This window comes from Lontra canadensis, unplaced genomic scaffold, assembly GCF_010015895.1.
Source record: "Lontra canadensis isolate GAN:19392208 unplaced genomic scaffold, GSC_riverotter_1.0 scaffold44, whole genome shotgun sequence".
Taxonomy (NCBI): domain Eukaryota; kingdom Metazoa; phylum Chordata; class Mammalia; order Carnivora; family Mustelidae; genus Lontra; species Lontra canadensis.
Genome location: NW_022631038.1, coordinates 4,482,519 through 4,506,811, shown reverse-complemented (window position 1 = coordinate 4,506,811; position 24,293 = coordinate 4,482,519). Strand labels below are relative to the sequence as shown.

At 45.7% G+C, this 24,293-nt stretch overlaps 1 protein-coding gene across 3 annotated transcripts in view; it reads right to left on the bottom strand.

The window, feature by feature from the left end:
- Positions 1-24,003, bottom strand: part of LOC116876206 (cytochrome b5) — a 36,105-nt gene extending 12,102 nt beyond the window's left edge. For 2 of the 3 annotated variants that reach the window (XR_004384358.1, XM_032872224.1), the window contains exon 1: positions 23,763-24,003. Coding sequence is in view for 2 of the 3 variants with exons in the window: in XM_032872224.1 (XP_032728115.1) it covers positions 23,763-23,891 (129 nt within the window). In the remaining variant the exon portion in view is untranslated. The remainder of the gene's footprint in view (positions 1-23,762) is intronic. The other variant, XM_032872225.1, reaches the window with a different exon arrangement.
- Between the last annotated feature and the right edge of the window lie 290 nt (positions 24,004-24,293).

The following is a 24,293-nucleotide window of genomic DNA, read 5'->3' as shown; positions in this document are numbered from 1 at the left end:
CGGGAAGGAGTCAGGGTCAAGGGGCAGAGAAAGAGGGGATGAATGTCTCATTGTGCAGGGAGAGGCTGGGGCAGGGGAGGGAGAAAGGGCAAGCCGCAGAAGGCCGGACGGGCCACAAAGGGCTCTAGGCCCCTTCGAGGATTCTGAGCTCTCTCCTGTAAGCGAGGAGAAGCCTTTGAGAAGATCTAAGAAGGGAAGGTGATGAAAGCAGACTTCGTTTTAAAAACGTACCCTGATCTTCCGAGTGAACAACAGATAAAAGGAGGGGAAAAGATCCAGGAAGACGATTCGCTAAGGCCAGAGAGCCTAAGGCAGGCTGCTGGCGGCCACGGAGATGAAGAAGATGAAGACGAAGACAAAAAGCAAGAGAGGAAGGACGTCGTGACCGTGTAAAGACGGTGGAGGAGAGACAAGACGCGACACGAGGACGCAGGTTTACGGTTTTCCCCGTGGAATGGATGACGGCGCCAACTGCCGGGAACGGGGACCTGGAAGCGGACCCGGTGTGGCAGGCAGACTGGCTCCAGCAGGGCTCTGCACGCTCAGCGGTCCGCACACCTGCTGATCCAGTAGTTCCCTCCGTCTGCCTCTGCAGTTTCTCCATTCCACGAGGCTTCCAAACACGCCCTGCTCCGACACCGTACGGGAACCCCCAGGTACGAACAAGGGAATACCAATAAAATAACTGGGAATAGCTTTCACTCTTGACATCCATAGTTAAGCGTTATTTCTAGGAAAATATATTTCTAAGATAAAAGATTAGCACAGTCCATAACTCAGAAGACACGAACTGCCACAGCCCCACTCCTAAGGACACTTTGAGGAAGACACGGTGAATTCCGTGGTATCAACGGGAACGCCGGCCACCAGGGCCTGAAATTACAGCTGACTTTCCACTTTTCGCAGCATAAAAGCCCTTAGCAACCTTGCAACAGCAGATCTCTTCTTGAAATGCTGGCCTCTCGTAGCTGCTGGAACAGTGGACCCTTCTGGTTGCCCTTCAACCTCAATGGCCACTACTTTCTAATCTGTTCATCACCAAGTCTTAACACAGGAGCACCCCAGGGCTCAGTCCCTGGCATTCTTTCATACTCTACCTACATCAGCTCTCCCAATGATTTCACCTGGCCTCCGACCCAGAAAATCACTGCTCCCTAGTGAGTGCAGGTGAGTAATACCCAACCTCCCCTGAGCGCAAGTCCTCCCACCTGCAGCAGCTGACCTCACACGTTCACTCAGCATCTAATGCATGTCTTAAGCACAACATAACATAACCAAAACCGAATGTTTTATTTCCTTCAAAATGCACTGCTTTCCAAGGGCGCCCGAGCATCCAACTCCTGATTTCGGCTCAGGTCAGGATCTCAGGGTCATGGGATCCAGCCCCATTTGAGGCTCTGTGCTCAGTGAGGAGTCTGCTTGAGATGCTCTCTCTTCTCCCTCTGCCTCTCCTGATCATGCTCTTCCTCTAAAATAAAGAAATAAATCTTTAATTAAAAAAAAAAAAAAAAGCACTGCTTTCCAGAATTTCCATTCTCAGGAAACAGTGCTACCACATACCCAGTTGTTATGGTCCAAACCAGAAGTCAAACTGTATTCCTCTCTCCCTCCCACTCCAACCCACCAGCAGGTGACTGGTGAAGGTGACTACCTTCAAAATATACTCAGAATCCAACTGCCTCTCCCCACTTTCAATACTGTCACTCTAGACCAAGCTACCAACACCAAGCACAGACAACCACAACGGTCTCCTAACTGGTCTGCTTCCTCTTGCCCCTTCTACAATTAGCAGCCTCACATCGTCATATAATGGGGACCTTTAGAAGAGGATTAAGGTAATCTAGGGAAGGGCTAATGTTAGCCTCGTCCAGGGCAGCTGGTCATAGTGGAGGGGAGAAGAGGTAAAAGGGAAGTAGAAAAGGAAAACAGACATGCCCACAGATTCTGCCCACACTTGCAAACATCCAATATTCCAGCTTTCTAAGAGGGCAAAGTGAACCCTCTCTTGCTCAGATCTAGCCAGTACGGCAAGTCCTCAGTCCTGCCAAACTTGTTCTCCACATCCGAACCCTCCCATCTGCTTCTGCTTGGAATGTTCCTCTCCCAACGTTTCTGTGATCCAGTCTACCCTTCATTCACACTCAGGTCGGCCTTTCAGAGCCCTTCGAGGATTCCCCCATCTACAGAGCGCCCCCCCCTCCAACCAGGTTCCCTACCCACTTCCTGTTTTGTTTGCCTTCGCAGCACTCATTACTACCGATATTTATATCAATTTGTTTGTAAGAGTTATGAGGACAGAGACTTTTGTTTGTCCTACTCATCACTACTGCCCCAATACCTAGTTCAATGCCTGGCACATGGTAGGGATGAAGAAATATTTAAAAGTAATTACTGGATAAATAAAGGAGATAAACACAGGTCACTGTGCACTGGCTTTGGAACCATAACATCTAACCAGTTATGTGGCTGATGACAACTCTCTCATTTCAACTATTCTAGCTCATACCACTCTCCTTTTCCTGAACTATAATAGTTCTTACCATTCAGAAACCATATAATTTCATGTTTAACTGCTGTCTAATTTATTTAATCAAAATATTTACTGTCTACTCAGAGCAAGACATTGTGTGGGACACACAAAAGTTCATGAAAAATTCAGCATGGCTCAATCCCGAAGAACCATGTGCTTAACTGAGGTTAAATAACAGAGAAAAACCCCTGGGCCTTTACTGATACAGCCTCACAGTTATGCCTCATCATGAATGACCCGATAGGTCCTAAACATGTAGTAATGTGCAACATTGCTGAGCACGGATCTGAATCCCTCTCCCTGAGAGTCAGGAGCAAATGAGGCACGTAACTACCGCCAACATCCGTAGCAGAGTGCGATTCAATGATTCGCAACTTATTTTCAATACTGAGACTTGTGTGATAAAAGCTTTCTTTGTGACAGATGGCTCTGAAAAAAAGTCACCTGCTAATAATGCTGATGGAAGTGAAGAGAAAAATCAAGAAGTACACTAAAGCAATGGTGTTGTTGCCAGACATCAGAAATGGGGTTTGGAGCAATATGTGAATTCAAAAATGGCTTCAAATTGTGATACAAATGGTTCCACCAAATACTCTATCTACATGAAAACCAAATGGCTCCTAAAGCTGCTTTAGTGAGTGTCTAGTCCAGTACAGTCAACAGAATTTTCTGTAATGATGGATATTCTTATATCTAAACTGTCCAAGTTTATAAAACTGTTCCAAGACAGCAGCCGCTAGTCACAAACAGCTACGGAACACTTGAAGTGGGGGTGAGAAACTGATTTTATTTATTTAAATGTAAATAAGCCATGTACACCCATTAGCTACCACACTGGATACTGTAGCTATAGAGAACACAAACCTTTTTCAAGACCTATAGACAACCTAGGTGAAAACTGAAAAAGCATTTCATTTGCACTGAAAGATATGTATATTGTGTGTGTGTGAGAGAGAGACAGAAACCCCACACAACACAGGCAATCCCACAGCTTTGGTAGTGCACTGCCTCACAAGGTGAGGAGACTGAGACAAGGGCTAACAGCTAGACAGGCTCAGCACGAACCAAACTGCCTTGGACGGAAAAAAAAAGCTTTTGTCAACTAACTAATCCAAGAAGGAGAGGCCAAGATAAAAGCTGGTGATGGCCAAGGGCCAAATGACTCTTCTCTGTGATTATGGCAGGTTGTAGGATCAAGTCTGACTTGTTTTACCAACCCTAAGGCATAACAGGGTAAGGCTGTTGAAATCCTCCTCATACATAATGACAATGCAATAAAGACAGAGCAGTTCATTCATACTAAGTTAACAAATTATTACTTTATGGCTTTAGTCCTTTTTCAATCACTACAGGTCTGAAGTGGTCTCTTAGGTTTTTCAGTTACACTCTACTTAATGTGAGCAATGCAGTTGTAATTGTACTTGTGAATTTGAGGATTTATCAAAGTCAAGGGACTCACAAATACATACAAAAATGAGAGTAATACTAATAAGTCAGAGGGTAATACTAATAAGGTAGAAAACAAGAAGTGTTAAATGACTATCAAAATGCAAGGAAAGAATTAGGTCATTCCAGATGGAGGACAGGCAACAATGGCACCCTCCACATGCCCAATGACTGAGAGGGAGGGTGAGATCACCCCTACCTCGTTAATGGCACTCACTGAGTCTGTATGGTACTCAGTGATCTAATAGGTATATAACCTGCTTTCTAAATAATAGCTCAAAAAAAAAGAAAAGAAAAGAAAAGAAAGAAAGAAAATATTACGAACTTGATCAATATTTCTTTCCTGGGCATCAAATATCCATAATGAATTCACCAGTACTTACAGTCCTCTGGACAATACTGAAATAGAAACAAACTCAGATTTTCACTTCGTCTTAAATCATGCTCCGATTATGAGGTAAACACTGATGAGTTACGTGCTGTGAAAAATCCACATGCTTTGGGGTGCCTGGATGGCTCAGTCCACGGAGCACGACTCTTGTTCCTGAGGGTGCGAGTCTGAGCCTAACACTGGGGGTAAAGTTTACTTAAAAAAAAAAAAAAAGAAGAAGAAGGAGGAAAAAGAAAAATCCACATGCTTAAAACCAATAACCAGCTTGTCACTCTTCACCTACAGAGCCAGCCTAGTCATGATCCTACCCAAATACATCCTCCTGGTAAGAATTTGCTTTACTCTGAAAAACACTCAGGAGAGGTGCAGCTCAGGTGCTCTGGGGCTTGGTTCGGGAGGATACCAGTGTTATCAGGGTTAACCCCACACTCACAGCCTCCACTCAGAAACCAGATGATAAGCCTCATTTATAACCAAAATCTAATCTCACTGAGAAGACGTGTGGTCTGTTTAACACTAAGGAGCTCAATGGTTTCCACCCCAGAGCATTACAAAAAAGCACATGACCCGAACCTGATGGCAAGACTCTCCAGGCCCACTGATGTCACAGCAGCACTGCCTAAGGGGTGAAGGCCAGTCCCAGGACAGCTGCTTTTTCGAGCTCATGCCCTGATCCCGGATAGTCTCTGCTTCAGTAATAACCAGTAGCAAGAGACACCACATAGAACATGCAATGCCACATACAACATGTAACTTTTTTCAAATGAAAATAAGTCCAATTTCCCATACACAGAAAAAAAAAAATGAGTGTCAGAATAAACTACAAGGCGCTTTAGCAGAGCACAGCAGTGCAAACATATCAGGGATCAGGCACAGAACAAGTACAGTCAATGAAGGCAACATCTTGGATTATTTTTGTGTGTTAAGAGGTCAAGAATAATAACATCAACATAATGAAAGTGAGGCCTCAAATCCCTTTTCGAATGAGGCCAAAGAGAAATGCTAAGTAAAAGAATAAATGCATAATAACAGGATTTTTTAAATGGCAACAAAATTCTACTTCCTATTTAGTAGTGTACAAAATAACAATAAATAATGCTAATAATACAGTAAAAAGTGGATCTGTAAAAACTGGCAAGATAAAAAAGATAAACTTAGATGCTTCCCCTGATACAGATGTTTTCAATAAGCAAGAAATTATTTTTAGGAGTGCAATAATCATTTTTATTTAAAAATTTTTTTTCCTCAAGAGTACTTTTTTAAAAAATTTGAATTCCCACTTTTATCACATGCAATAGAAACATTTTTAAAAATAGTTCAATATTTTTCAAATGACTAGATTATTAGTTATCCTTTTGTTGTTAAACACCATGAAGCTACAGAGATTCTGTTATATCCTTACTATGCCATAACATGATTTGTGAAATTCTTTTTTATTTTTTTAGTTTATTAAAGTTGTAGTTAGTTAGCCTGCAGTGTAGTATTAGCTTCAGAGTACAATACAGTGATTCAACACTTCCACACACCAGCGCTCAACGCAAGTGTCCTCCCTTGGTCCTGATCACCTGTTTAACCCGTGCCCTGCCCACCTCCCCTAGGAAGGCAATAATCTTAATGAGAAAGAAAATGTAAAATCCAAGTCACTCTAGATTCAAATGGCGCCTGCAACTACGATTAATTCCGAAACTAATCACTGAGCGAAAATACTTTCCAGGTCCCTCCACTCTGCATCCCTGCGTTTGCGTCTGTGACTGCTACAGTTCCTCGGATTCTCTAGCCAGAAAATAAAGATGGGTACAAAGTATACTTTTGGAATTATTTGTACTAGTTATACCCCCCTTTAATGTAAACAATTTCACAAATGAGACAGTCTTAGGCTTGATACAGAATAACATTTTTGCTTAGTCTTTGACCTTAACTCCTAGAATTCCGACATTTTAGTGACACTGGAAAAACCAATGGTAAAATTTCCAAGTCAGCATTAGGTGTTGTTCACCTGACAGGAAAGCCTTGCACTCTTGTAAATAAGACCAGAGAGGACTTCTCACGGAGTTCATGCTCCAGCCACCGAACTGGTCCTCTTCTCCCCAACTCCTCTCCCATTCTTACTTCCGAATTGCTGGTAGAATGTTCATCCTTAAGTATTGACTGTTTAGTGTATCCCACTCAAAAACGGGCAGTGGCGGACTTCTGCTTGCCAATCGAATGTCTCCTGAGTATCTCGACAAAGAAAGCCTCCACAACGGCACAGCCCAGGGGGACGGCCTCCGCGGCCCAAGCAGGTCAGCAGCGGCGAAGGCTGCTCACTGCTCATTGGGCTCTCTTCCCCTTACCCCGCACAACACTTAGGCTTTTAGCTAGGAAACAGCTACCTGGAATAGAGATTTCCCCAGCCTCCCTTTCAGCCATGTGATTAAATTCTGGCTAACAGAATAGAAGTGAAGAGTCAGAAAAACCTTCTAGAAGTCTTTTCTTCAGAACGCTATGCCCCCTTTCCCCTTTCTCTTCATCCTGCTTCCTGGAATGCAGACGCTGCCTCTCAACAGCGGGATGAGGACCAGACGCTAGGGATGGCGTGGAAGTAAGCCAGAAGTACAGCTCTCCGAGGTCTGGTGGGGCGCAGCCAGCACACCAGGCCTGGGCTGCCTGGCTCGTTTCTTTACCACAGACAAGGAAACTTATTTAAGCACAGTTATTTGGATTCTTCTGAGGTTAATTCTAATCACTGCATCCATCATTTTATCAATACCGTGCGCCAGGCACTAAAGTCCTAAAGCATTTAAAAGATGTGAATAAACATTGTTCCCAGGGTCAGGACACTTAAAACCATATTAGGACAATGGTCTTCACACACATTAAACAACGAGAGCAAGGTTAAAGGATTAACAATATTAACTGCTGACTGAACGGAGAAGTCCAGAAAGGCAGGGGCTATTAAAACATTATCTAGGTCCCTCAGGAGAGCTAGAATTTGGGGAAACAGCAGGTTGAGATGAACGGGCTCAAGAAGAGGCCGAGCCCCGAGGAAGGCCTGCTTGCAGAAACGCGCGCGAGGGCTTGGGGTCAGTGAAGACGTGAGCTTGAATGAAGCACAACACGTAAGACTGTGTGATGGTCACTTTGTGTGTCAGCCTGACTGGGTCCAGGGATGCCTAGAGTAAACACTATTCCGGGGTGTTTCTGCGTCAGATGAGTGTTCACACCAGCGGACTGAGCAGGGCAGACTGCCTTTGCTCCAATCCATGGAGGGCTTGAGTAGAACAAAACACAGAGGAAGGAGGAATGTGCCCCCTTCTCTGGCCTCACTGATTGGGCTGGGACATGTCATCTTATCTCAGGCCCTCAGACTTGAGTCTTTCCAGCCTCCCACTTCCCCCGCAAACCATCACAGGCTCCAGCCTTAATCATAAACCACTCTCAGCTTCCTCAAAGTCCTGCTGTCTTCCACCCCATTCGTGAGCCTGGCATCAAAAGCATCAAACTGAGCTGATGATCCTGACTCCAAAAAGTGGGCTGAAGGTTAAAAATCCCGGAATGGCAGAGTCTGAAAGAACCTTCAGAGACTCAACATCCTCAAGTTCACAAACAGAGGACCTGGAACCCAGAGAAACTAAGTTCAACGGCACACTGATAGTTCATGGAGGAGGCAGGACCAGAATCCTGGGGTCCAACTTGTAGTTCAGCCCCCCCTATTTGAACAGACAAATTAAATGACCATGTTTATGTTTCTAATCAAAGTAACCTTGGATAAGATGCCCTAAAAATAAAGTTCCTCCATAAATTTGGGGGGGTCTAAGAAAGATTCTTAGGAAACACACACACAAACACACACATACACACACTTCTATTACAGGGTTTTATCCGGCTACGAGGTTATCGCTGTTAAAAACCCAGAAGGGTATGCTAAACTACACTACAGTATCACAACGTGTCAGGTCAAAGTCATTCCCTCCAAGGGCCTATTTAAACAAGCCAAACAAAGGACAACAAAAAAACCCTTTCCACTTAAATGTAATGTTATGTGGACCCCAAGTCCACCAGTTCTAAAGTTTTAAATAGGATCTTTCATCCAAACACTTAACACTGCCAAAAAAAGGGTCAAGTAAACATATTGTCCATAAACAATGACTGAGCAAAAAAATTTATTTAAAGAGATTATCTACAATAGTTAAGCCAAAAATGAAAACAATTCAAAGGAGTGTGGAACATAAACAATTTACACAAGATTTAGAAAAAAATAATAAGAGGCCCAACCGAATGTTTTCTTATAATTTTCAGAGACGGTATTTGTGCACTGCCTACTGCTTTGCACGCACCCTCTCTCACTGTATTCTCAAAGCTCAGGGACCAGAGGCTCACCAGCATCATCTGAATTACTTCTCTCTGTTTCCCTTGAACATCACAGGAAGAAACTCAAAACAAGGGCTACCTATGCACTCTCTGCAATAGCCTGAGAGCCATCCACTCACTCACACATCTGCTAAGTCCCAAGCCAAGCTCTTCTGTTTGCAAGATGGCTAAGTACTGGCCCCCATCATCCGGGAGCTACCGTCTAGTGAGCAAAGAGACAGAGACAGACAATGGCCACACACAGTAAGAAGCAGGTACGGGAGCTCCAGCAGAGCAGGTGGTGGGATCAACTCCCCGGAGCTGGAGGCCGAGAGGGGCCAGGGAATGGCACTGAGGGGAGATGCCCGAACTGTGGCATGAAAGGTTCACCAGCTGTTCCCCATGTGAACAAGGGAGAGAGGGTCTATGCAAAGGAAACACAAGGGCATCCTGGAGGACCCTCAGGCACTATTCATAACCTGATTTCACAGGTATGAAGATGCATTGCAGGAACAGTTTTTTTCACCTGCTTTTGTTACTGGACTGGGGGAGGCAATTAGAAATTAGAATTAAGCACATATCACCTCCCACCAGCTTTATTGATAACCCTTTCTATTGTCAGTAATCAAAGTGTGGTATGAGACCCCTCACTAGTCACTTCAAGCCCGTTAACCTTTGTGACCTCTCCCTGACCACTGCAGTGGGCTCTAACACCTCCACCTTCTTACACTCCTCAGGTCCCTGTGTCATGGTTATTTCGGAAGCCGCGATCTGTACGCCGGCTGTGCCAGCATCCGTGTGTCGGCAGTACTTTTTAAGCTGAACAAGGTCCAGCTCTGTCACATCTTAGTGAGGTGACCAGGAAGGTGCCAGACCTTTCTAAGCTTCCGTTTCCACATCACAAATGCCTGACGAAGACAGCAAACACCACAGCGGAATGTCTGGCCTGTAACAGTAAGCCAGTAACATCGGTTTTAGCTCCCTTTCTCCAACACCCGCATCTGCTGTTGCCACAGAGAACATGACCAGAAGTTAAACAGCACCGGCCCCCATGAACTGCTGAAGGCCAAGTCCAGCACCAAAGCCAAAAGACGCCCCACTTCTTTCTACCCTGCCCTTCAAGAGATTTCTGTGGATTCAATCACATTACTAAGCCTGATTATACAAAGCCACAGAACCCAATGAGGAGAACTAACAGAAACTGCAAAAAGTTTGCAAGGATGACACACGTTGCCTACATGAGAGATTCCTGAAGGTCATGTGGGATGAGAACAGATAACGCGATGCAGCTGTGAGCTGGTGATTATCCCAAGGAATGCTGTTAAGATTTTCTCTCCTTCAAAAGAGAGAAGCAAAATTCTTCTTGGTTATTTTTGGGGTTGAGATAGTAAATGTTTGGCTTAAAGTGTGCCATGAATCAAAGGTAATTTTGCTTTTAGTGAGTACACCTTGGCCAATACTATTAATTCTACTGGTACTGATCACCTCTCAGATACGATAAAGCAAGTGTGGTAATTACGGACAGAACTATTCCTCTGATCTCTGAAATGAGCCTAAGTCCCAATTCTGAAGTAAGAAGAAGAGACTTCAGGCAGAGGGAAGGGACAGGGACAGGCGTGCTTCTAGGGAAGAGCACAGGGCACACAGGAAGAGCACAGGAGAGGAGCGGGAAGAACACACTATATGACTTGTGATGCAGCTCAACCCAGTGTTTCTCAGGAGAATAAGCAAAGCCACCAAATTTGAAGACCCAGTGACAGGCAGGCAGTGATCCATGAGGCACTGTTAGTCCCACCTTGGGTCAGAATGGCCAAATGATGAGACGACAGGACAACCTGTGTTGACAATGAAGGGGGAAGGAAAGAGGATTGATGGTGGCACTGGTCTGTCTTTTCTCACATTTCCCCTCTAACCTTCGGCCTATTTTTCCTTTTATATCTAGTGTTGAGAATAATAAATTTGGCTCAAACCTGGTATCCAAGGGCAAGACAGAAATAAAATAAGCTGCTGGGAAAGTATTCAACCCAGCCCAGCAGCCATTCTGAATCAATTTTCTAATACTTAACACTTAAAAACTTTTCATTTTTCATCCAGCAAATACTTGTTGAGTCCTTTCTATGTGCCAGCATTGTTCTGGTTGCTGGGAAACATCAGGGAATAGAGGAGGAAATAGATCCTCCAATATGCTAGAAAATGTAAGCTCCTGCATTCGCGGTGGGAAACAGAGAAGCACTAAGTATAGTGAGTAAATTACACAGCATGTTAGAAGGTGGCTGCTATAGAAAAAAGAAGAAACAGAGCAAGGTAATGAAGTTGGGATGCATGGGGTTGGAAGAACATCCCCCTTTAAAACAGGGGGCGGGGGGCAGGGCAAGCCTTACTGAGAAGATGAACAGGAAAGCTATGCAGGTATTTGGGGGAATAAATTCCATTACAAGGTTTTTAAGGTGGGAGAGGTCCTGGCAAGAATGAGGGCATCAGTATGTCTGAAGCGGGACATGACAGGAAGAAGGTGGCAGAATGGAGTATCAGAGATGGAACCTGGCACCAAGTGACATGGGACCCCACAGCTATCAGACTCTGGCTTGAAGCAGAAAGAGAGAGCGAGCCACTGAAGGTATTTTCTGTTTTAATTATATTGACATAGCTACTCACAAGGAGTTGTAAAAATAGTACAGACAGATGCCATGCACCAGACTTCCTCAACGGATGACATCTTAACAGCACTACAGAGCATTACCCTGGCATAAGGCAGGATGACTTTCTCAAGGAGCTGCTGTGGGCGCGCACAGCGTCTGCCTGGTGCGTCCCGGCCTGCAGCACCCGCACGTACGTCATACACCACAGCCCTATCACCACAAGGGGCTCCCCACTGCCTGTTTATTCACCCCCATAACCCCTCATCTGCTCCTCACTGTCCTCTCGCCATTCTGAGAAGGTCCCATAATGGAATCACACCGCATGCAATCTTGTGAGATTCTGTTTTTTCACCAGGTGTAATGCCCCTGATACTCGATCAAGCTGCTCTGTTCCCTTTTCAGTGCCAAGTCATACTCTGCTCTGTGCACTTCCCAGCCTAACCACGGATGCCCTGAAGAACACTGGAGCTGTTTGCAGTTCAGGGATATGATACATAAAGCTACCAGCCAACAGCCGTTCTGTATTGATTCTCTAACATTTCACAATTACAAACTCTTAATTGTTCAGCCAATAAATACTGGGTCCTCTCTATGCACCAGCATTGCTCCAGTTGCTGGCACTTGTGTACAGGCCACATTTACCATCTCTCTAGGACAAATGGCTAGGGGTGTGATTTCTAGCTCCTACGGTAATGTATGTTTAACTTTTTAAAAGCAGGTTGATTTCCAGAGCGTCTGTACCTTTCTGTATTCTCACCAGCAATGCGTGCCGGAGTCAGTATTTCCACATCCCTGAAAGCATTTGGGTTACCAGTTTGTTTGTTTTTTTAACCACAGCCCCCCTTTTTAAAAAAGATTATTTAAGTCAGAGAGAAAAGAGAGCACGAGAGCGCATGCACAAGCGGAGGTAAGGACAGAGGGAGACAGAAGAATCTCAAGCAGATTCCCTACTGAACGTGGAGCCCCACATGGGCCACATGGCTGATCCCGTGACCCTGATATCATGACCTGAGCCTAAATCAGACACTTAACCAACTGAACCACTAAGGCACCCCCTTCACAGCCTTTCTAAGAGGTTTGTAGTGGTATCTCACTGTGGCTTTAACTTGTATTTCCCTCGTGGCTAATAATGCTGGACATCCTTCCGTGTGTTTATATGTTACCCATGTATCTTTTTGAAAGAAATGTGTATTCAAGTCTTTTGCCCATTTTCTATTGGGATTATGTCCTCGTTGAATTTAGAGAATTCTTTACATATTTTGGATATAAGTCCTTTGTCAGATATGAGATTAGAAACAAATTTTCTGCTGGTCAGCGGCCTGTCATTTCATTCCTCGAAGAGGGTCTTTTAAAAAGCAAATGTTTTTCATTTTTAGGAAGTCTAATTTATCCATTTGCTTTTATATGGACCACACCTGCACTGTCATGTCTAAGAATTCTGCCTAAGTCTCTTCAAAATATTTTGCATTTTATATTTATATCTATGACCTATAGCTGGGTTACTTTTTTTTTTTTAATCAACTGTGAGGTTTAGTTCAGGATTTATTTTTCAACTACGAATGTCAAATTGTTCCTGAACCATTTGTTCAAAAGGCTGCCCTTCCTTGATCAAATTGCTTCTGCATCTTTGTCAAAAACCAGTTGGAAGTATTTGCATAGATCTACCTCTGGGTTCTCTACTCTGTTCCACTGAACTATGTGTACATTTCTCTGCCAAGGAATGCACTTTTCTTGATTGCTATAGCCATCACCCAAATCTTAAATTAGGTGGTGTAATTAGTCATGAAATGAAAAAGTTTACACAGGAAAGTGATGCATTCTGATGTACCTTTTAAAAGACTACTCTAGGGGCGCCTGGGTGGCTCAGTGGGTTACAGCCTCTGCCTTCGGCTCAGGTCATGATCCCAGGGTCGTGGGATCAAGCCCCGCATTGGGCTCTCTGCTCAGTGGGGAGCCTGCTTCCTCCTCTCTCTGCCTGCCTCTCTGCCTACTTGTGATTTCTCTCTGTCAAATAAATAAATAAAATCTTTTAAAAATAAATAAATAAATAAAAGATTACTCTACTGTAGTGAGAGTCTGCTGTCCCAGGCAAGGGACACTAGGTGAAGAGCAATGTTGATCAGACCAAGGAGACAGCAGGAAAGGTGGGAAAAATTAGTCAGAATCTGACAATATTATAAAAGTGGAGACCACAGAATGTCCTCCTGGACTCATGTGGACTGAGAAGTAAGAGAAGGGTCAGATAGGACCTCAAGGTTCTTGACCTGAGCCAATGGACAGAATTGTCATCAACTGAAGTGGGTAAGTGTGACAATGGGGACAGTTTACAAGGGAAGGTTCAGCTCAATTTTTAATATGTTAGATGTAAGGAGCCTAGCAGACATTCAAGTAGAGATGTGAAGCGGACTGTGGATACAACAGTCCCAAGGCTAGAGAAGTCTTTTCGCCCTGGAGAAACAAATTCAGAAGCTGCGGGCATATTCAGAGTCAGGACACTGGAAGAGATGGCCAGGCAAAGTACAAAGCACAGGGCTGGAGGGCGCTCCCCTGCTGAGATCAGAAGGCAGACAGAGCAAGACCTGGGAGGCAGGAGAGAAGCACTGGGAGCCACGAGCAAAAAACGTCTCCAAGAGAGGGGAACATTAGGTCACGGGGTGCAGGAAAATCAAACAGAGGAGACTTGAGAACGGAGCAGTGGCATTACTGCAGACCTTAGCAAGAACGGTTTGGGTGAGAGAACAGCAAAGACAGACTGAAGGCAGGAGGCTTAACAACCTTCTCTAGGATTTTAACATAAGGGAGCAGAAAACTAGCACTAGGAGTGGGGATGTAAGGAGGGGCTACATGAGTGTTTGAGGACAGCACCAGTAACAGCGCGCTTGAACATGAGCAAGAACGACCCAGTGAGGTGAGGGCTGAGGAGGGGCTTGCTGACGCAGCAGGATGAAGGGACTCTGGGTAAGCAGAAGGAGGGGGGGATCACTGGCTTTTGGCAGAATGTACTGGAAACCCCTGCCTTTGACTCTCCACTTCCTTCTCCCTACTTCCTGGGAGCTGGGCTCGGCGTCATTCTTCCAGTCCACACTCTGAGACTATGCCATAATCTGAACTCTGCTAATAAAGTCTCTCCAGTCTCTAAGTGTTAAGTCTCTGGGACGGAATTCCATGCAAACGTCTACAGACTAAGAAAGGATCATGTCATAATAAAACTAGAAGATAACATTTGTGTGGAAAGAGAAAAAAAAACAAAAAAGACATAAGACAGTATAGAGAATGTGTCTGTGTCCCTGCATCAGGGAGACACATTTACTGAGCACTTACTACATGCCAGGATACAGAGCAGTGAGTAGGACGGACAGGGGCCTCACTGACTGTGGGAAGGCCGCAAGCAGGTGAATAGGAAAAACAGCAGGTACTGAATGACGTATTAACAGAGAAGCAAAGCAGGACGATGGGACGGAAGATCCCCGTCCTGGGAAAAGATCCCGAGCTGGGAGCTCAAGAGGGTAGTGATCAGGGAACACACACCAGGCAAAGCGGGAACCAGCACAAAGGTTTATGGCAGAAACAAGCCGGACGTGTCTGAGAAACAGAGAGGGCCTGAGCGAGGGGTGGAGGACAGGGGGATAGTATTACTGCCTGCAGCGGGGGCCGGATCATGCAGATCTTATTAAACCAGGACACAGAGATGGGATTTCATTATAAACACAACAGAAAGTCATTGAAAAGAATTAAGCAGGGAAATGGCAATCTGTTTCCACAAAATGAAGTTCTTTGATTTTCTTCAAGAAGTTCCATTCTCTAATAACAACATTCGTTCCTCAAACTGAATACTCAAAGCAGCCACCAATTTGGCGGAACCCGTGAAATCCTGGAGACTGGGTGAGGTCCTGCTCTGAGAACACGGGACAGAGCACCGCAAGGGCATGGCAGATACACTCACAGAGCAGTAAGAAGACAGAGGGAAGCAGCAAGAAAGGGGGGAGACCTCCCGGGGGGCTCCTAAGGCTGCAACGTTAAGTGGAATGGTGACACAGGCAGACAACGCAAGGCAGGGTGTCATGCACAGCGCCGGGGTGAGGACCCACAATCGGTGAGGGGGTGGAAGGGGCAGGCGGGGATTAGCTGAACCCACGAGGGGATTTTATCGGAGCAGTAACCTCCTCAGATTTCCATTCAGAACAAGCCCTCCCCGGGCACGCACTTAAGAAGCCTGTCCAGAACAGCAATGAACTCTTCACACATACCTAACATTTACGTACACAATCTCTTCCTGAAACAACAGGACACTGATTCTTAAGACCACCCACGTGTCACTTGTGTTAGGAGCAGAGTCCTTGAAGACTCCACCAAGACACTCTGCGTGAAAAACCTGTGAGAAACTGGAACGGCCGGTCATATCCTTCACCTTCTGTAACGCAACACAGTAAAACGACAGACAGAAAGGCAGGCACATTTTTGCTCTTTGCCCTTCTCAGGGTTTTCTTTTCTATTTCCATTCTCAACTTCCCTTTGCTTTCTCCCTGGTTCCTGCAGTGACCTCTGGACATGGGGTGGAAAACTCAAAGCAAGTAACAGCAACTATGTACCAAACGGATGGCTCTTGTCTTCTAAAGCTCTCCCAGTTATCCCAGGTCTCACGCCCTGGCCACAGTGTAAGCTGAAGTACGCGGGCTGGGAGTCCTGCAACATGGACTTAAATCCTGGCTTTGTCCTCACTGGCCGTGTGACTAGAGCAAGTCCCTGACTTTCCCAGCCACATTTCTCTTGCGTTTAAGAGGAGAATACCAACTCCAACCTAGGAGGATCATTTTGGGGATTAAAAGTATAAATGCAAAGGAGGGCTTTGTGCACAAAAAAGCACTCCGCATAATATCTGGCACAATTTCAACACCGATCAATGTTCAGTGAGTGTCCCTGCTATCACTTTTACCTTTAGTCCACTGGGGATCTCCACCAAGGGAGGGAGTACACATGACATTAGTTAACACTTTCTGAAGACAGAAGAATGGAAAGCAGGTTGGGTATTTTGTGTCCCGGGGAATTTTCCACACAGCTGTGCAAAACTCACTGAACAGCCTGCCCGTGACAACCAATGGCAGGAACTGCAAGAAACAGGTGGAAAAGGACACACTCTAGACATTTGCTGCCAAGGAGCGACAGGTTGTCACCCCTAGAAAGCCAGCACAGGAGGCCCTTGACCGTGCCTGGGACCATGAATGCCTCCCTCGCTGGCTCTCCCACAGCCACCCAGCATCCCACTTTACCCCAGCAACAGTGGAGACCTCACGGGCCTGACTAGAGACACAACTCAGCACGCAAGAACGTGACATCTCGCTGTCATTCACGACCATCAGCTCCCCCTGACCGGAGATCACTTTCCAACAGGCTGCTCATACCAAATTCTAACTCACCCAGAGTGAACTGAGTCCCACATCTTCAATTCACTCTCCTGGTCTGGTCTAAGACACAAGCAGCCAATTAACAATATGTGCACATAAATCGGAGTTCCCAGGAAACCCAGGCTCAAAGATAACAGGAAAAAGCAGCACACTTCATCAAGACACAGAGAAGAGCCCTGAGCCACTGCTACGTCCAACCTCATCGTTCTGCTGCTACCTCAGGCCACTTTTCCTGAGTGCTCCAAACTGGACCAGCCCTGGAAGTTTTAGGATAAAAAAGGTGTTACTTGCTACAGCTGCATTTTTAAGAAAATGTATATGCTAAAGGAGAAAAAAATGTTTCATATGTTGCCCCTGCTGAGAAAAATACACATCCAAGTAATTCCAGAGAGAAGAAGGGTAATCAATTCTCTCAGTTACTAATGAAAACAAAGGTCTGGGAGAGCAAAGTCTCACTAGCATGTGAGCCCAGGTTGTGGCCACTCCTGTGATCACCATGGGCACTCTGGGAATATGCAACAAAATGCAAAACGCATGTAACTTCCCACCCAGCAATCTAGTTTACAGAGATTCACCTAGGGAGACATCACTGGTGGCAAACAGCACAATGAAATGTGCAAAAAAAAAGAAAAAAAAGGTTTGGTTACATAAATTATGACACATCTACCCAATAAGAAAGTAGCTAGAAGAATACAATTTACTGACACAGAATGGTGTCCTCCACGTATAGGGGGACAAGACAGATTACCAAACAGCACGCAGAGTATTTTATCATTTACGTACAGCAAATCCCTGTACAAGGGTGGATGTGTGTAAAGCTCCTGGAAAGTGTTCATCAAGACATTCACGGTGGTCACCTTGGGCAGTGAACTCGGCAAGTTTTGACTTTTCCCTTGTTCTTTCCCATACGGTCCAATTCCTTAGAGTAACATGTATTCCTTCCCCCACAGCAATAAAGTTGTATTTTTAGGGTGGCTCAGTCAGTTAAGTGTCTGCCTTCAGCTCAGTCATGATCTCAGGGGTCCTGGGATGGAGCCCCACATTGGGCTGCGTCAGACCCTCTGCTCACTGGGGAGCTTATCTCTACCTTGTCTCTACCCCTGCTCATGCTCTTTCTCTAAATAAAATGTTTTTAGAAAAAATTAAAGTTATATTTTTAAAGGCACCAGAAAAGACAGGATATCCATAACGCACAGCACATATTCCTCAAAAATTATATTTCAAGTGAATATTTGTATTTTGAACCATTTTTGCTTTTAACATTATAATTTGGTGTGTGTTCCTACTAAATAAATATTGAACCTTCCATACAACAAAATTTTAACTTACTTGGGAAGAAAACTTTATCTTAATCAAAATATTTATATATTTTCCAAGTGCTTACACACATATTTTTCTAATGTTCACAAACGTGATACAAGGGACAGAATAGTCCCCATTGAAGAGTGATGAAAATGATCTACAGATTTTACCTGACTCACCTCAAAACGGGTCTAAGATGAGACATAGTTTTCTTAACCCCCATCCAACACTTAGAATGTCTAGCAGGAACTGGCCTGTTCAAACTTCATTATATTAAAAGGTACCCACTGCAGGGCACCTGGGTGGTTCAGTGGGTTAAGCCTCGATTCATGACTTCCACTCAGGTCAAGATCGCAGGGTCAAGGGTGCCTGGGTGGCTCGGTGGATTAAGCCTCTGCCTTTGGCTCAAGTCATGATCGTCAGGGTCCTGGGATCCCCTCTGCTCACAGGGAGCCTGCTTCCCCCCCCCCCCCCCCCCGCCCCCCCCCCCCCTCGGTCCCCGGCACCCAAAAAAACAACACACAAAAAAAAAAAAAAGGCAGGGTCATGGGATGGAGTGCCCCCTCCCCTTGTCCTGTCAGGCTCTCACTCAGCAGGAAGTCACCTTGTACCTCTCCCTCTGTTCCTCCCCCAGCTCCTGAGTGTGCACATATTCTCTTTCTCTCCCTCTCTCCTCTCTCTCCAATAAATAAAATCTTAAAAAAGAAAAATAAGAAGGTACCCATTGCTTGTCTTCTATGGTTCTGGAGGACTTTTGGAATAAAGACACCTGCATTCAATGGAAATGAGCATTATTTACTCCTTGATTTAGCCAAACTGGCCTGCATAATCTACTCTCCCTTCCTTTGGAATTTCCATCCACCTTAAAGATAAACAAAAGTCAAGTTAAGAATCTCAAGTGTTGCTTTTTATTGTTAAGTTTTTAATGTTTCAAAATAGAGTAGTAGCTCACAAGCACTCTTGAAACCTCCTCTCAAAAGTAGCAAAAAGTTACCAAGGGGAAAAAAAATGCAGAAATACAAAAGACCCTGCCCACAGGCTCACATACCCCAAGTAGACTTGTGGCTCTGCCGCCTGTTTACCCAAGACACCTGAGCCACGTTTACCCCTAAGATACCCTTTATATTTTCCTCCTACGCGCTTCATTATTTTCTAAAGTTTTATTTACCAAACTATGAATGTGAATAATAACATTCCTACTTTACAGTCATCAAAGACATATTTGCAACCACAGCTCTTTAGTACTATCAGATTCAGAGTGTTATCAATTTTCCTCGAAAAAAGCAAAGGCACTTAGGATTTAGCCCTAAATATGTCACCCCCTTACCAAGCTATACTGTCCTCGTGTTTTTCAGAATTAAGGGCTTAAGTTTTAAGCACCTACTTTCTTCCTGGGTCCAGGAGAACTGAGGGCCCCCAGGATAGGAACCACTGGTTTCTGAAAAGTAGACAACCATGTTCAAGGAAAATAACAAAAAATAAATCCCTACATCAAAACTTGCTATTATGAACACAGTCTCTGAAAGCAAGAATGATCCAGGAGCCAAAGCTCTCTGCAGCAGAATGCTGTTAAAGCAAATCCAGGATGACAAGAAAATGTGCTACAGAAACAAGGAGGCACCAACTTGACACAAAGGCATTCTCCTCTACCACATTTTTTAGGAAGATACCAATTTTATAAATCAAACATCTATTGACTGGAACTGAAAGCAAGTTAATATAACTTCATGAGTTATAAAATGCTTTCTTCTTGCTCCCAAAGCTCTTAAAAACTGAATACACACTGCAGCCTAAATCACAGAAAGGGAAAAGCAAACCATTTTTTTTTTCCTCCTGGCCCCAAAGGCCTACGTTTTCATTTCAAGTAACTGTCTCTCAAAGCTCTATAGTCATTAGTCCTGCTAATAATATCATCAGATGAGACAAACCAAACTTCACGAAAATAAATTAAAAAACTAGAACTGAGGACTGAAAAAAAGAAAATCTACTCTAAAAATTGCAAGCAATAAAATCCTGTAGGTCAACAGAGATAGTAACTAAACACCTGCTGGTACTTAGCTTGCCATTAACAACGAGCCGGCCCGTCCTCTCAGGTATCTACCCTCCTCTTGAACAACAAACCAGTTTTTTAAGGTTATTACTTCAAGAGATAGAGCTCGTTGCACAACTTAGAAACTTCAGCTGTGCTCTTGACTGGAAGCATATAATTTTTATAATCCTTTCTCATTTCAACATCGTCTGCCAGATTTACACCTTTACCTAAAATCTCCCATTAACACTCAGCTACATAAGTACTACAGAAAACGAGCCACCAGCCCACCCTGTGCCAAACTAAAACAGGGGTTTCGTTTATCCACGTGTCTGGTATTGTGTCATGTGTTTAACCAGCATTATTTTAATTCTTATAATAACCCTGTGACGTAGACACTACTACCATCTTCCACTTTCGTTAAAATAAGGCATCTGAGACATGGAGAGTGTAGGTAGCAGAGGAGTACCTCCTTCCACCCATCACACTATACATTTTCTCAACATGAATGCAGGAAAAAATACTCTGCCATGAAAAGTCTTACTGTCCACACAGATGGGTGAACTCATAGTAGAGGGAGATCTAGAGCCCATAATGACTGAAAGTTCACTTTAGAGGTAGGAAGTCCCAAACTCCGAAAGAAAAAAGAAAAACCTTTCATACTTAGGTAAATTAGGGAAAGCAGAACACTCTTTAGTTAACACAGAAAAGTTTCATGAAATCCTGGAGCTTTTAAAATGACGGAAGAAATCAGCAGGGGAGGAAGGAAGAGACAGATAACCTGGGGCCCTTTCTCTGTTTCAAAAGAAGTTAAGAGATAAACAGTACTGGCAGAATAAAGTAATGGAAACAGGACAAATCTAGGAAGAATTTTACACCTGGCAGAGTGGCCTGCAGAAACGGAGATTTGTGTTTAAGATGCGGGAAGCCACAAGCAGGGACCCTAGGATGGGGTCTCATTCCAGAGAGGCCTCCACTCCTGCCAGTGGGTCCAACTGCAAAATGTCAGCCACTCTGCTCTGCTACCTTAACCCAGTCCTCACTCTGTGCACCTGCACTGTCCTTTCCACCCTGCCACTGTGGACTCCAGGGCCTCTTTACAGAGCTCAGGCCCGAGGCTTCACACCGCCCTCCGGGGTCTGCTCCCTACTTAACTAAACTCAGCGGACCCCAGCATAGCACTGTTCCCAGTGCTAGTCCCGCTTCCTCCAACAGAAGCTTCCGGGAACAGAAAAGATGCATCTTCCTCTTGGGTCGTAATCTCCTGAGGGAGACACACTCGAAAGAGTTCAGAAGATACTGAACTTACTGACCAAAAGGAAGGGCACAATGCCCAGACAGCAGTGGCGCCCCAAACTCAAGTCACAGGCAGGCTATACCGGGGAGCATTTTACCAAGTACCAGTTGAGAAAAGGAAACAGGAACCACCGTAAACTTGTTTTTATTTATCTCACGATAGTTTTTAGTTATCTCACTGTGTTGGTTATCAAATATTAGTGAGAAGCTCATTTCACTGTATTTTACGAATTACCTAGCACATTTTTCTCAAGCTACTTTCAGAGTACTGAAAATGATTAAAGAATTGGTCCTTGGCTAATTTACCCACCCAACAGCCTGTTCCCACCTTTTACAATTTTACTCAGAAAATTCTGTGCAATTCTCTTTCCTGCCTCATAAAAATGAAATGTAAGTGGCTTAAAGTTTAATAATCTTCTCTTCCTTGTTATCTCCTTCTGAGAAATTTACCTTTAAAAGTTATGCAAAATACATTTTTAGGACAGTGATTCTCCACTAGGAGTGATTTTTGGACACTTGGCAGTATCTGGAGACAATCTGTCACAACCGGGGAGGGAGTGCTGACATCTGGTGGGGGGAGACGCCAGGGCAGACGCCTGTACAACACAATGGACAGAACAGAACCCACAAAAAAGGGAAAAAAAATTTTTTTTCAAAAAATATCCTATTACTATTTCATAAATGCTGTTCTTTTCTACAGATAGAAACAAAGAAAGCATACGCTGAATCTTAAAATTCTAGAATTACACTTACCATGGGAGAGGAAAAAGGAACAGGTGAAAGTAGACCTTTGGCATCAGTTAGCCCTGATGTAAGGGCGCCAGGTTATGAACTCCTGATGCTTTATGGCCTGTGACTAGATAGGAGGGACAGATCAGGTGTGCCTTCCTACTACAAACCACTCTCAATCGGAACACTATTTTTTCTTCTGGCACACCACCAACTGGCAATTTAGGAGTAAAATATCTTATTAATAAACATCACTTTCAGCTTTTTTAAGACACAGCTTTAAAAAAGTTCTCAGCAAAAGTCCCTTGATGTAGGGCGCCTGGGTGGCTCAGTGGGTTAAAGCCTCTGCCTTCCGCTCAGGTCATGATCCCAGAGTCCTGGGATCGAGCCCCACATCGAGCTCTCTGCTGAGCAGGGAGCCTGCTTCCTCCTCTATCTCTGCCTGCCTCTCTGCCTACTTGTGATCTTTGTCTGTCAAATAAATAAATAAAATCTTTCAAAAAAAAAAAAAAAGTCCCTTGATGTAAATTGTGATTCAGCTGAGACCAGACTTTTACTTCCATTTTCCCTCCAACTATGTAAAAAAATTAGCATCACTAAACATTCTCCTTTGTTTGGGGGGAGGCGCCGGAGTGGGGGGCGGCGAAGGAGGTTAAGTGTTGCATTCGGATTTACGGTTCAAGCTCACCCACAGTGATAAAACAAATCCAGAGGTAGCAAAGAAAAACACCCTAGAATTCACTGCAAACATTGTAACCTAATGCAAAAAACCTCATCAAAGCAATGTTTTCCTTTGAGTTAGGCAAAGTTAGTCTACAACTCCCAAAGCTAAAGCTCAAGTCCCACTGGCGGTTCTCACCACCCATCCTTCCTTCCGCATCAGAGCCTCACACAGGCGGGGTTGATTCCCTAGTCCCGAGAGTCCAGCACCGTACCTCGCCGCGCTGTCCTCACTGGATGCGGTTAACAATCTCCGCACTCCTTCCCGGCGAAGAGGCTGCACGTTGATGGTGCGGGGGGGCCTGCGGCTGCCGGGGACAGCGGGGGCGGACTACACCTGGACCTCGAGACTCAGGGTCCTCTCTTGTGGGATCTCACAGTTCTCAGGGCGGGTGGTCTCCAACCGGCTTCTTCTGGGAATCCAAGTTCGAGGATCCTGGTCTCCGATGGAGCCCCTCACCCTCCGTGTAAACTCATAAAGGGTTATTCAAAATCCTTCCGCAGCAGCGCCCCCTCCCAGGAAGGCAGCTCCCGACGCGATGGTGCTCCCCACCCTGCTCTAAGCGGTGCTCTCGGAGCGCGGAGGGAGGCAGTTTCTGCGGAGCGCCCGCGCCCGCCGGCTGCTGAGACGGCTCGCCCGGCAGCGACGCCGGCCGACGCGCGGCGGGACACTCCCGAGGGTGCACGCCCAGGTGTGCAGACCCCGCGGCCGCTCCCAGGCGTGCGGAGCCGGGTGCCACTCAGGTGTCCGGATTCAGGGGGCGCCCCCACGTGTGTGAGCACAGGTGTGCACCCACAGGTGCAGACGGAAGGAACGCGCTCAGGTGTGCACGCACGGGCGAGCGCGTTCCACACAGCCGCACACCTCGACCGCGCCACGCTGCGAGCGCCACACGGTTCGCCGCACGGAAACCCCAAACCCAGCCAGCGTCACGTCTCTCCAACTCACCTCCTCCAAGAACTTGGTCAAATCGTACACCTTGTGGTGCAGAATCAACCAGGTGCTCTTGCTGTGGTTGTGCTTCTGGATCTCTTCCAGGGTGTAGTACTTGACAGTCTGGTCCGACTGCTCGGCCATTTCGGAACGCGGAGAGCCTCGGGCCGTGGAGCCACCAGCGAAGCCGGGAGGAGCGGAGCGCGCGTCTCAGCTTGCTGGGCCCGGGACATTCCCAGGCCCCGGCTCTGCGCCCAGAGAAGGGCGGCCCGCGCCGCGGAGGGGGCGGTGGCGCACGGCCTCCGATGAGTGGACAGAGCGCGTGTCACTCAAGGGGCCCGCCCTCGGCCGACACCGTCCGCCAACCCGAGTGCGCCCCCGCCCAGCGCGCGGGCGTGCACTGGCTGCAGAAGGTGCCCTTCAGGACTCCGTAGTTGGAGCGCGGGGAGGGAGTGGCGAGCTGGGGCGGGGCTTCCGCTGCGTCTGCGCAGAAGGCTGCGGGGCAGGGGGCGGAGGGCACCTAACGTGGGGTATCTGCGTGGGGCC